This window comes from Dendropsophus ebraccatus, chromosome 5 (genome assembly GCF_027789765.1).
Source record: "Dendropsophus ebraccatus isolate aDenEbr1 chromosome 5, aDenEbr1.pat, whole genome shotgun sequence".
NCBI lineage: Eukaryota > Metazoa > Chordata > Amphibia > Anura > Hylidae > Dendropsophus > Dendropsophus ebraccatus.
The window spans coordinates 37431573-37445374 of record NC_091458.1 but is presented as its reverse complement, the minus strand read 5'-3'; the positions used below and the strand labels follow the sequence as shown (position 1 = coordinate 37445374).

General features: G+C 43.3%; 1 protein-coding gene across 1 annotated transcript in view; it reads left to right on the top strand.

Annotated features, from left to right (window-relative positions):
• Positions 1-13802, top strand: part of KATNAL1 (katanin catalytic subunit A1 like 1) — a 78333-nt gene that overhangs the window by 48677 nt on the left and 15854 nt on the right. The window contains exons 8-9 of the mRNA XM_069972068.1: positions 4366-4492; positions 6649-6783. Coding sequence (XP_069828169.1) covers positions 4366-4492; positions 6649-6783 — 262 coding nt within the window. The remainder of the gene's footprint in view (positions 1-4365; positions 4493-6648; positions 6784-13802) is intronic.

The following is a 13802-nucleotide window of genomic DNA, read 5'->3' as shown; positions in this document are numbered from 1 at the left end:
TTGACATTTCTTAAAGTGAAGAAATTTCTCCAGGGTGTATTTAAAGTAACATTTCAGGCAAAACTAATACACTGTTATGCCTAGTGCACAGCCTGTGGAGGGTAGTACTTGGCACAGAGATTTAAAGAACACCGGAGAGAACAGCCCTGTGTTACTCACTTCACTAGGCATACACTGTGTATCGGTTTCGCCTGGAGTGTGCCTTTAAAGCAAACCTGTCATGTTGAAAATGTAGTCTGACCAGTGGGAAGCAAGTGTTGGAGCATGAAGAGCTGAACTGACTGAGATACATACTTTTGTGATTAAACTTGACTTGAAGTTTATACATTTATAGTATATCTGCCATTAAAATTTAAAAAAAAAAAAAAAAAAAAAAAAAGCTGCATGGTTTGGTTACATTAACCCTTCAGAGTGCTGACAAGGTGGTTTTAGAGCTGTCACTGCTGTATTGAGCCGCCAACATGGTGCATGGCGTGTGTGTGTGTGTGTGTGGTGGGATCTCACTGGAGCACTGCGTATGTACACCAGCATAGGAACACTGGCATTTACAAAGGAAACCCCATTCTGAGCTTTATGGGTAGTATGAGAGGAAAGCCTTCACTTACCTTTCAGGAACAGTATGGACCATCTTCAGCAGGCAGTATGCAGGTACACAGCCCAGGCTCCTACAAATAAGTTAGTAGTCCGTATCAAATGTAGGAAAATTGTTTAAAACAGTGACCATGTAAATCTTTGCCCATTTAGTGTTTCAATTGGTGATTAGCACCGTCCACTGGACCCACAAAATTTTGAAATAATTTAGATTTTCTTTTAAAGAGGTTGTTCAGGGAGACGAAGAACTAGGAAGTATCCTTTTTTGAGACGTGTGTGTGTGTTGGTCCCGATCATTTTATGTGGGTGAAACCACGCCTGCATGCAACGTCAAGTAGCTGCACAGTGTTAGATATTTTTTTGGTCTGGACTTATGGTCCTATAAAACAGAGCAATTTATAACGATTAACGATAAACGATTGCAAACGAGATTGTTTATTGTTCACCTAAAATCGTTCACCATATTACACAGAACGATAATCGTTAGATACGATCGTTATTGCGATCATTACTATGATCGTTTACTCATTCTGATCCCAGCAGAGCAATGAACTGTGCAATTACACTGAACGATTAGTGAACAAATGCGGAACTTGAGCGAACGAATGTGGAACTACAGCGAACAATTAACAATAATTTTAGGTTCAGATAATCATCCCGTGTAATAGGGTTCTTAGACTTCGGGGCTTAAAAAGTTTTAGTGCCAGGGAGCAGAAGGCTTTAGCTGTCTTCTGCTCCTCAGACAACCCCTTTAATTTAGAATACCGTATTTTCCGGCGTATAAGACGACTTTTTAACCCCGAAAAATCTTGTCAGAAGTTGGGGGTCGTCTTATACGCCGGGTATGGTCGCCCCATACGGTGGGGAGGGGCTCAAAAATGGCCCGCATCCCCACCGTATGGGGCGACCATTTAAAAACAACAAACAGTTCCCGGCCTCCGCGCGTCTTCTCCTCCACTCCCGTTGCCGGCACAGCCAGTGTGATGTACACTGACTGCGCCACAGATGCCTGAAGCCTTTCCCAGCAGCCGAGCGTCTAATTGGAGACGCTTGGCTGCTCGGGAGAGCTTTGGAAGAATGATAGAGGCTTCGGGTACTTCCGGAGCCTCCCGAAGCCTCTGTCATTCTTCCGAAGCTCTCCCGAGCAGCCGAGCATCTCCGATTAGATGCTCGGTTGCTGGGGAGAGCTTCGGGCATCCCTGGCGCAGTCAGTGTGCGTCACACTGGCTGGGCCGGCAACGGGAGCGGAGGAGAAGACGCGTGGAGGCCGGGAACGGGCCTGGGTGAGTTAACTGTTTGTTGTTTTTAAATGGTCGCTGACTGCGCCGGGGATGCCCGAAGCTCTCCCCAGCAGCCGAGCATCTAATTGGAGATGCTCTGCTGCTCGGGAAAGCTTCGGGTGAATGACAGAGGCTTTGGGAGGCTCCGGAAGTACCCAAAGCCTCTATCATTCTTCTGAAGCTCTCCCGAGCAGCCAAGCGTCTCCGATTAGACGCTCGGCTGCTGGGGAGAGCTTCGGGCATCCCCGGCGCAGTCAGTGTACGTCACACTGGCTGTTCCGGCAACGGGAGCAGAGTAGAAGACGAGCGGAGGCCGGGAACAGGCCCGGGTGAGTTAACTGTTTGTTTTTTTTCATTAGTTTAGCTGCAGTTAACCTCTGTCTGACCGCAGCAGGGCTGCGGTCAGGCAGTGGGTAACTTTTTCTGGCGAAAATACGGCCTGGTGTAAATAAAGACTGTATTTTCCAGAGTGTAAATCTCTAGAGAGAAACCTACGTACAGACACAGATTGACCAGGGAATGCTGGGATATTTGAGCTGCAACATAAGTAAAGTATACTATGTATGTGCTTTATGCTAAATAAAGACCATACAGGGAGATTTATCAAAGGGTCTAAAATTTAGACTGGTGCAAACTGCCCACAGCAACCAATCACAGCTCAGCTTCCAGTTCTGGTGAAAGAAAAGAGGAACTGTGATTGCTGTGCGTAGTTTGCACCAGTCTAAATTTGACACCCTCTGATAAATCTCCCCATAATGTTTTGTAGATGTTAGACTTTACTTGCTCTGCTGTGACCTTTCTAGCATTGCTCCCATGCCTTCAAATCATCTTCCTTAATAAATCTAATAAAAACTAGATAGATATTTCATGTCTTATTAAAGTACAAATGAAACAGTCATGGTGTGTTTACACAGGCAGATTTATCTGACAGATTTTGAAAGCCAAAGCCTAGAATGGATTTGAAAAGAGGAGAAGTCTCAGTCTTTGCTTTATGACCCGTTCCCTGTTTATGGTCTGTTCCTGGCTTTGGCTTTAAAAATCTGTCAGATAAATCTGCCTGTGTAAACGCACCATAAGTGCTTCTCTTCTGAATACCTCCTGAGATGTGAGAATAAACTCCATCTGAATATCACTGGTTTGGAGAAACTTCCAATGAACCAATTTTAAGTATTTTTAAAACTTTTTTTTTTAAATTCATTTACATAGTTGATCATTTAAATAAAATGAATGGCAAACAACTTTTTTGATTGACGTGGGCTAGATCCACAGAGCCACAGAGCAGTTTGTCTCCATAGAATTTTTGTACTGCCTTAGTATGAGTATAATTATGATTGCTGATTATGGTCTATTCATCTGTAGGTAGTTAAATGTTACTTTACTGAAATGTTATTTCAAACATCTTCCCTCCATTCGATAGCCTATGGGATTCCTAATGCTTCTATAAATCACGTCATCTGGCAAACATAACTCCTTACCCCCAAAAAACATATGCAAAGTTTTGGCCACTAGGTGTCTCCCTTCCCTGCAATCTGCTGTCCACTCCCTGTTGTTAGGTTCAAAATATACAAATAGGGCTGGGTTTATAGCACTTGTTGTGCCTTCAAGGTACATATACAATGGCAGAATCAAGTGGTCCTATATGAGCACAGATACGTTAGCAGCCGATTGCCAGATTCTGCTGACATATCCGCAAAGGATTCAGCTGCTTAGTGAATACCTTGAATGTCATTTTGTATTATATTCTATATATTTGTTATATGTGATCACATGCTATTTCCAATTTATAAAATAATGATATCACTAGAATATGTAGCTCAGGGCTTTGTGTACCCCCTCCCCCCCCCCCCCCCCCCCCCCCCCCCACACACACAATTTATACCAGTGAGCTGTGTAAACCATCAGCCCAGAACAATGCCAGGCTGTTCAATCCAGTACACTATGTCATGGTATAGCAGAGAGGAGTAGGTGAGGTGCTGTGCGGTGATTGGCCAGAAAAGTGTGGTAATGGATCAACCTGTATGTGTACTACTAACCCACTCCCTGAAATGGAGAGAATAAGAAATAGCTGTGCACCCAGCCCTGACGTCTTTTGTTATGCTCAGCCAATCGCGGCTGAGCAGCGGATGACGCGCTGGAGGGGGGCCGGCATGAGGGACATCCGGAGCAATCAGGCCGGCTTCCTCAAGAGTGACGTGATCGTCCCAAGATAGTGGCCAGGGTCGACAGTGATTCCGGGAGTATACAGTATCACACTTCTGGGTCAATGGTCGGGGGATGGAAACATGGAGAAGGGGGCCATTCACATAAATAACACATATTACAATGTTGTATAACTTTGTAATGTGTGTTACTTAGTGAAAAAAGGTTTTATACCGCACTACCCCGTTAACATTACATGGTGATACGGACTTTCTCCCAGTTCAGACATATGGGAGTTGTGAAATGATTGGTCTTTATATACATTATTTCTTGTATCTTTTTCCTCCCACCACAGGCCAGATTTTATGCCCCCACCACCATTTTCATTGATGAAATTGACTCAATCTGCAGTCGAAGGGGAACATCAGATGAACATGAGGCCAGTCGCAGAGTCAAATCAGAGCTGCTTATTCAGATGGATGGTATGCTAAGATTTTGCTATTCTGTGGGAGCATCACATGATGTTCTCAATTTTTAAAATGATGATATCACTAGGATATGCCATTATTTAAAGGGGTATTCCCTTCTGAGAAAGTTATCCACGGCATAGGGAATAATTAGCTGATTGCAGGGGGTCTGACCACTTGGAGTGGAGACCGAGAATTGGGACCCCAGGCTTCCTGTAGGACAGTGGGCCGCAGATACATTCATTCTATACGGGAACTGCACAAACGGGTCACAATCAGTTAGTTATCCCCTATCCTGTGGACTTTTAACTTTTTCAGATGGAAATACCCCGTTAATGATCAGATCCCCTAGCTCTGCAGGAAAAGCTGTGAAGGGGACGGAGCACTACATTAATGCTGTTGTCACCCCTTCAGTTCTGGAACAGTAGGAGTCTTAGAGGCTAGACCCCCGCCGATCATTGGTAATTTTTCAGATGGGAGTGTTCCGGTAAAGGTGCCGTGTGAAAAAAACCCTTCCCCTCTGTAAAGCGGTTCTTTTGGAATTAATGGAGTTGCATCACTGAGGGGAAGGCAGAATGTCACACTGGGGGCATCCTTCTGTAAGAAGGATAGTTAAAGGGCTTATCCTGGATTTAAAGTGACACTGTCACCCCCTTTTTGCATTCTGACTTCTCTATACAGATGTAAAGGGTAAATTTAGCAGTTTTCATACCTTATTTTATATCCTATGTCATGGTGCTTGCTCCAGTTAAAAGTGATCTTTTATCATCTGTGGATTGTACCACCTGGGTGGGGCTTATCTACTGAAATGCCACTTAGTCCCCCCCACAGTGGTGCCTTAGACCCCTCCCCTCTGTGACATCCTAGCCGTATAGGCCCTGCCCCTTCAACGGAATGGGCTTACCTAAAGGTCTAGGCCCCACCCCCTCTAGGTTGGCCCATAGCATTGTGGCTTATGTGATGATGACGTCATGGAGGGGTGGGGCCCATGGTGGGGATGTGGGCAGGGCTAAGTGGCACTGCGGGCGTGAAGCCCCCCCAGGTAGCACCATCTGCAGATGATAAAAAAAAAATCTCTTTTTACTGGAACAAGCACCATGACGTATGAAAACTGCAAAATTTAACCTTTACACCTGTGTTGAGAAGTCATAATGCAAAAAAGGGGTTGACAGTGTCACTTTAAAGTAAGCATAGCTGCCTTTTCTCCAGAGACAGTGCCACTTCTGACTTCAGTTTGTGAACGGTATCACAGCTAAGTTCCATTGAAGTAATTAGAACCAAGTCAGGCATGGTGTTGTTTTTTTGTTTTTGTTTTTTTTTTTAACAAATTTTTTTGCTCATGTTGATAAGACACACGTATAATAGAAAGGTGCATAACTTTTTTCATATACAATTTATAAGTCTTATTTAATATAATCAGATCACTCCTTTATGCCCTATGAATAGATAATTATAGTATATAATAGTTCATTATAGTATATACTTGTGCATCATTTTATTTGTTTGTACTGATATCAAGCAAATATTCTCATTCTCATATTCTCATAGGGTGGTATGGCTGTGGGCTCCCCCTTCATGGTTTTGCTTTTACATTGCTTGGTCTATAAAACATCGAAGTCTTGATATCTAACCTCCTGAATGCATTTTTACTTATTTCGAGAAGGGAAGTAACTATAGATAAATTCAAGAAATTGGTCCTTCTAATACTCCCTCATAATAGCGTTTTGCTTTTTGCTCAGGACTAAAGTGCCTGGATGCAGTTGTGCTTTTTGCGCTAGATATAAAAGAACTTTTGGATTGTTTCCTTTAATAACTTTTCATCCCCTTTAGTGTGAGAGCAGTAGAGACAGTTATATAAATAACCTGTCTCCCTCGGCTGAGCAATGTACAACAGTAGTTATTTTATGTAAAGCCCTCCAGCATCAGACTTCAAAACCACCGAGCACAGATGCCATTTGAGAAATTGCCTGGGACAGTCTGTTTTATGAATATATACTTGGATGAACTAGCCGAGCAGTACGGCAAAAGCGGAGCCTCTGTGATTGATGGCGAGTGGGCTCTGAATCCTAAGGAGTCTACAGAGCAAAGTGCGGTTTTAATAAAGATCATGGTTCCTCCATTGTCAACACCCTTATTCACTTTACTTTATAATGAGCATTTTATTATTGCAGGTGTTGGAGGCGCCCTAGAAAATGATGATCCCTCAAAAATGGTTATGGTCCTGGCCGCTACCAATTTCCCCTGGGACATTGATGAGGCGTTACGGAGGAGATTAGAAAAGAGGATCTATATACCGTTACCTACAGGTACTGAGATACTCACATATAACATAAAGCAGATGCAATTGTCATAGAGCACAATGACATCCACTAACATGTATACATAGAGTGGGCGTTATAGAGTGGGTAGCATGTAATACTCTGTTAGGGTATGTTCACACTGAGTAAAACAGGCGGAATCCCACCTGTCTTATTGTCCCATAGCCCGTCTATGGGAGAGCACGCGCTTCTTCCAGCATGTCACTCCTTTGAGCAGAAAGCGGAGGAGCGCGCGCCCTCTCATTCACTCACATTGGGACACTGAGCACGGCGGGATTCCGTGGCGGAGAGATCCGCCGCCGAATTCCGCTGTATTTGTTAAGTGTGAACATACCCTTAGAGGTAAGATGTATGGATGACCAGAACATATTCACACTGATATCTGTTGTGTGAATTGTGTGACCCAAGGGTGTGTACATTAAAGGGGCATACTGTAGGATAGGGGAATAACAAGCTGACGAGTGGGGACCTAACTCTTCTGTTGGAGTAGAGCGGGGTGGGGGCATGTGTGTTGGTCATTCATTCACTTATTCATTCATTCTGTATGGTGGCCATGGAGATAGACACCCATAAGGGGAGATTTATCAATCATGGTTTAAAGTAAAAATGGCTGTTGCCCCTAGCAACCAATCAGATTCCACCTTTCATTTTCCAAAGAATCTGTGAGGAATGAAAAGTGGAATCTGATTGGTTGCTAGGGGCAACTGAGCCAGTTTCACTTTATACCATGTTTGATAAATCTCCCCTATAGAGAATAAGGGCAGCGTCCCACATGCTCTCTTCTGAAGGGAGACTCGATCAGGTTGTTATCCCTTAACAAAACTGAGAGGTTAATGTCCCTTTAAGACCTGTGTACCTTTGCAGGAAAGCAGCTTGTAAAACTGCGGCTATTAACAATTCATAGAAAACCATGATAAAAAGCAGGTTGCTTAGCCGCAATGTAGCTGCCCGGATTCTACATTTACTGCTAAAAGTTCCTCCAGTCATTTATTTGTTGAGGAATCTAAATAATTGTCCAGTCTATGGCAACACTGCAGTATTATAGGGAGGATTTGTGGCCTCCTAGTGAAATCAATTGTGTTGACTTATTTAAAGGGGTACTCTGGCAAAAATCTTTTTCTTTCAGATCACTTTCAAAAAGTGATAAAGATTTGTAATATACTATTATTTAAAAATCTTCAGTGTTGCAGTACTTCTCAGTTGCTGTATGTCCTGCAGGAAATGTTTTATTTTCACAGTGCTCTCTTCTGTGATCTCTGTTCATGACAGGAACTGTCCAAAGCATTAGAAAATGCCCATAGAGAATCTATCCTGCTCTGGACAGTTCCTGTTATAGACAGAGGTGGCAGCAGAGAGCACTGTGTCATTTTAAAAAGAAAACACCACTTCCTGCAGGACATACAGCAGCTGATAAGTATGTAAAGACTTAAGAGTTTTTAATAGAAGTAAATTACAAATCTATATAACCTTCTGACAACAGTTCCTTTGAAAGAAAAAGATTTTTGCTGGAGTACCCCTTTAACTAAGCAGTCTGTGGTTTTCATCTGTCAATACTCACGGCACTTCCATCAGCCACAACATGGCCTATCAAAGTCTAATACAATTGTTGTAGATGATGATCCGCTAAAATCGGCCATTTCATCCGACTATTATTAACATTGAAAATCTCTTTTTTACGCCCTTTGTAGCACACTTTCTCGTTTTTTTTTTTGTTTTGTTTTTTTAAAGCTCTTTCCTTTTAACACTTTTCTTTCATTGATTTGTCTTACCCAACTTCTTGAAGCACCATTCCTAGGTAACAAAATTGCCCGTTCAGGCTCCAAACTACACTTCAAATAATACCCGTTTTTGATGTGTTATCCAGGATTTGTGTGGGGTGTTGACATTCACCTCCATTCACTTTACTGCGCTGCAAAACCCACACTCAAACTGAGGGTGTGGATTGCTGAAGGAAAGCAGTCATGTTTTCCTTATCCTGGCTAACCTCTTTAAAGGGGTTATCCAGCGCTACAAAAACATGGCCACTTTCTTCCAGAGACAGCACCACTTTTGCCCTAAGTTTGTGTGTGGTTTACAATTAAGCTCCATTCACTTCAATGGAACTAAGTTGAAAAACCCGACCCAACCTGGACACAAGAGCGGTGCTGACTCTGGAAGGCAGTGGCCATGTTTTTGTAACACTGGATAACCCCTTTAAGCCATTGTGTAACAAGAAGTTTTCTAAAATCCTTAGTGTCTTATCCCCAGTCACAGTTCTCTATTCTTTCGCTCAGACTTTAAGACTTTCTCTGCTTGACTAGCAGCAGATTAATTACTTGTGTCAGTCCGCCAGGCGCTGCTCGCTGATATTTGTTTTCTACTTCATTGTATCCAAGTTCAGCGGTGCCGAATATGGAAAACATCTTCATCAACCATTAACTCTGTTCATTCTCCCCACCTACAATGGCTCCTGTGTACTAAAGACTGACACATAAGGGTTGGTGAAGTGTCCATCGCGCTGCAGTCCTGATGGATTATAGAGAGTGTTTGCATTTAACTATTCAGCTCTAGGTGGATGATGTCAGCTGCAGATTAATGCGATAACCGAGTCGCCTCCATGTCTGACGTAGTCCTCACCGCAGGAAATCACTCCACGCCAATAGATTTCTCTTCCCATTGGATATTTGTAAAATGTGTATTTGATGCTGGCTGCTGGTCAGACAACAGGGGAGACTATTAACTCAGCCTGTGTCCTGCACAAATTGAAATCCTAAAAGCGAGGCAGTTGTTTTCAGTTCTATGGAAGCCTGTATTAGCTTGGAGAGGTGGTGATGTAGTGTAAACTTTTTCTTATAGGAAAAAAAGAAAGAAGGTAAATCTGTCATCTTTATCCAGGCATACATTCCACCTTCAAGAATGGAATACAGAACCAACATTAAGGGGATTGTCCGGGGAAAGAGATGGGGGCGGGGGGGGGGGGGGTAGGGTAAAAAAAAAAAAAAAAAAAAAAAAAAAAAAATATATATATATATATATATATATATATATATATATATATATATATATATATATATATATAATTATTTTATTTTTTTTTAAAAAAGGTATACTTACCTAATCCTGGCTTCTGCAGCTGCCTAGTTGACGCTCTTGGTAAGTGTTCACTACTCGTGCTGCTACTTCCTGGTGTCAAATCGTCCCTGCAAGGACTACACTCTTAGCCAAACACTTATTGAGGTGTGGCAGTTCTTGTCGGGGTGATGTGTCTCCAGGAAGAAGCAGTGACAAAAAGGGACTGAGATCATGGGTGCAACAGCTGTGGAGCCTGAGGGTAGGTAAGTGCGGCATCTTTATTGTTTTGAACACTACCCTAGCATATATAAAACATTTTAATTAGGGATGGTCCGAAACTGCCAAGGTTTGGGTTTGTATGAACCCGAACGCTCAGCACCAGATTCCCGCTGTCTGCCCGCTCCGTGGAGCGGGTGGATACAGTGGGAGGACCGCCTGGAAAACTGGGATACAGCCTATGGCTATGGCTGTATCCCAGTTTTCCAGGCGGTCCTCCCGCTGTATCCACCCTCTCCACTGAGCGGACAGACAGCGGGAATCATTACCGAGAGTTTGGGTTCGTATGAACCCGAACCGAACTCTGTTCGGACCATCCCTAATTTTAATCCTCGGACATGCACTTTAAATTGTATCTTTAAACCTCTGCCCAACTCTGCCCTGAGTCAACCGTATAACAACATGCGAGTTTCATGTGTGAGTCCTAATAATTAGTAAAGCGTCAGTGCAGGAAACTCTCTGGGTGTTGTACAGTTTTCTCAGCAACCCAGCAACCCAGTGTAGACCGCACCTGTCTATACCCAAACTGAATAACTGGCGAGAGGGGAAGTTTACAGGTCTCTAGCTGCCTTTGGCCTAGACAGAACTTTGTTTTACTGTATGTAGTTTAGTTGCTGGTGTTGGTTTTAAGTTGTGCTGTGACTTCCTGCTGTGATAGAGACAGAGAGAGCTGCTGTGCCCTGGCCTGCCCACATAACTGCTGTACACACCATACTTGGTATACTACATTTATGTTTGTGCATTTGTTTACAACCCCTCTGAAGATAAAGCAGAATTCCTAGATTATGGTTTTAGTAAGAATAACAAAGTGCTGTCCTGTCCCGGTGTTTTTTTTTAAATCTAGCTCTATAGATCAGAGCGAATACGCTGACATTGCATGTTCCCTTCCTCATTACACACTAGATCAATAGTTCTCAAACTGAGATGGACGTCGCGTATGAGAAGCTCTTCCTCCAGTTGTTGGTTAGGTACAGCTGGGAAGAAGTGAATTTATGCTGCATAGCGCACTCAGTGGCTGATCCAATATCTAGTTTAGTAAAATATTTGGATCCTTATGTGCCCATTTTTCTCTGAAGGAGAAAAACATTTTAATGTTCTATTATGGGCTGACACCATTCTATGGCTGGTGGTTATTGTTGAGCGAACTTTCCGAAAGTCTGGGTGCCGAACATGAACGCTCTGCACTTGACTCCCAGCAATTAGAGAAGTTGTAGGCTACCCTAGGGTGCCCTAGAAAACATGGATTCAGCCATAAACTATATTGAAGTTTTCCTGGCAGTCCCGGGTCCGGACATTGCTAAACCCAAACTTTCGACAAGTTTACTCTTGTGTGGTGGTCCTACAAGAAAAAGATGCCAGGAATTAGGGCCCTATTACACGGAACGATAATCGGGCAAATCGGCAGATTCGGCTAATTATCGCTCTGTGTAATAAAGACAACGATCATTGACTGATCATTGATTTAGGTTTGGATCTAAAATCGCCAACTGCACATCGCTGCGTACAATAGTGATGCGTGACGCCGACGATTCTCCAAACACCTGACACCTTACCTCTCCCCGCTCCCGGTCTTCTTTCCTGTGCTCCGCAGCTTCCCGGTCCCGGCTACAGTGGCGTCTGAGTGGCCTGTCAGCTGACTGGCTGCTCAGCAAATCACAGGCTGATGTCCATGCAGCCCTTACTGCCCGATTATCAGGCCGTCTAATAGGTCCAGTAAACGAGTGCTCGTTTACTAAAATGATCTTGCTGTAGTCGGCCCGTGTAATATTACCCTAAAACAACGATCAGCCGATGATCGTTGTCATCGGCTGATCGTTCTCTCTATTACACAGAGCGCGATTATCGATCCGTGTAATAGGGCCCTTTAGACTTTGTGACATCTCATAGAAGGAATCGGCAGAGTGTATGGAAGCAGCATGAATAACCTCCACCCTCTAGATGTAATACAGGTACAGGCAATAACCTAAAGTTGTATCAACATAAATTTCAAGGCTGCATATAACTTTTCATCCCCTGACATTTCATGAAAAAATTTCTCTCCCTACTTTGCCAATAAAACATTTTTACTGCCTTATACACTCGAGCCACTTCACTTTTTTGGAAACTCATCTATAGAGTAGAAGTAACTTGGAGAAAACAATCCAATTGGTCAATTATCTACCGAGAATATTGCTAAAAATAAGCACCATCTACAAATAGAAATAAATGGGAGCGCTTGAAATAGAAATGACTTCATACACAGTAGGTAGCTCTCATTCCTGCAACTAAATGTGTCTGGAAATTAAGCTTCCCACAAAAGAAACCCTCATGTCTTTCTAGTATTTTTAATATGCGGGATGTGTAAGGGGGTGGCACCCCACTGGAAGGGCGCTGACTTTTCTTTTAACAAGTGGCTGTAATACATGTTTCCCACTGAGGCACAGCAAGCTCAACAATTAAGGCTTATAAAAGTGGAACTCCTCGCTTGGTGGTTGCAGTCACACTTGATGCTTGAACAGTTGCAGTTAGAACAACAACTTTAGGTTATCAATCAGCAGTCTCTTAGAGGGGCTCAGAGGACCATGACTTCACTAGCCCTGCCTGTCAGCTTCTGCCTGTACCATCTATGCCACTGTGGGACTCTGGGAAAGTAGCCCTTGCCTTCTGAATACACTCTGCTGTATGCCACCCAACACTTATCGCTAGAAGAGTACAGTCCCTGACCATTAAATGAGGCAAAGAATTTAAATCCAAGTCTTTTGTATGTATGTATGTATCTATCTTATCTATCCTGGAGTGCTTCTTTAAAGTGTCATTGTCGTTTAAATTTATTTTGCAGAAATCAATAGTTCAGGTGATTTTTAAGAAACTTTGTAATTGGGTTTATTAGCCCAAAAAGCAGTTTGAATCCCCCCCCCCCCCCGTGTCTTCATGGTTCTCTTTTGGAGAGGGGAGGGGTTGAGGGAGATGAGGCACCAAAACAGGACAACAAATACAGCTACATCACCGGGCTACATCACCAGGCTATCTCCTCTGAAGTCAGCACTGACCTCTGAATACCGGCTTTCATACAGCTCTCACTGTGTAATCTTTTGTTCTCTGCTCTCTGCTGGCGACTAATCTCCCTCCTCCCCCTCCCCTCTCCATAGATAACACAGGGCACGCCTGATTTAAACAAGTCGTGATTTCCTGATAATGAGCAGTGAATTAGAGAGGAGGGAGGGGGGGACCTGGGTAAAGTCTTTGAATGCAGGTAATGGCATATTTGCCTAATAAACCCAATTACAAAGTTTCTTAAAATCACCTGTACTATTGATTTCTGAAAAAAAACACGACAGTGACTCTTTAAATCTGCACACATTAGCTAATTAAAGAGAAAATATCAGCAGGTTAGCCAAATCTAACCTGCTGATATGTCCCTTTTCTGCACAGGGAGCTGAGAATGAAGGAAAGTATCTTACCGTTATTCTCTGCATTTAGTAGGTTTATCCTTGGGCTAATTGGCCGGTTTTGAGCTCTGGGGACAGGACTACCACCCCAGAGCACTGATCTGGCCGGCCAGCCTGCTCTGTTGCTATTCATCAGGATAAGCGCTTTTGGAAACGATAGTTCCTCAATGGCCTATGCACAAAAGGGAGACATCAGCAGGTCAGATTCATCTAACCTGCTGATAGTTTCCCTTCAACTTTGTAGCACATTAC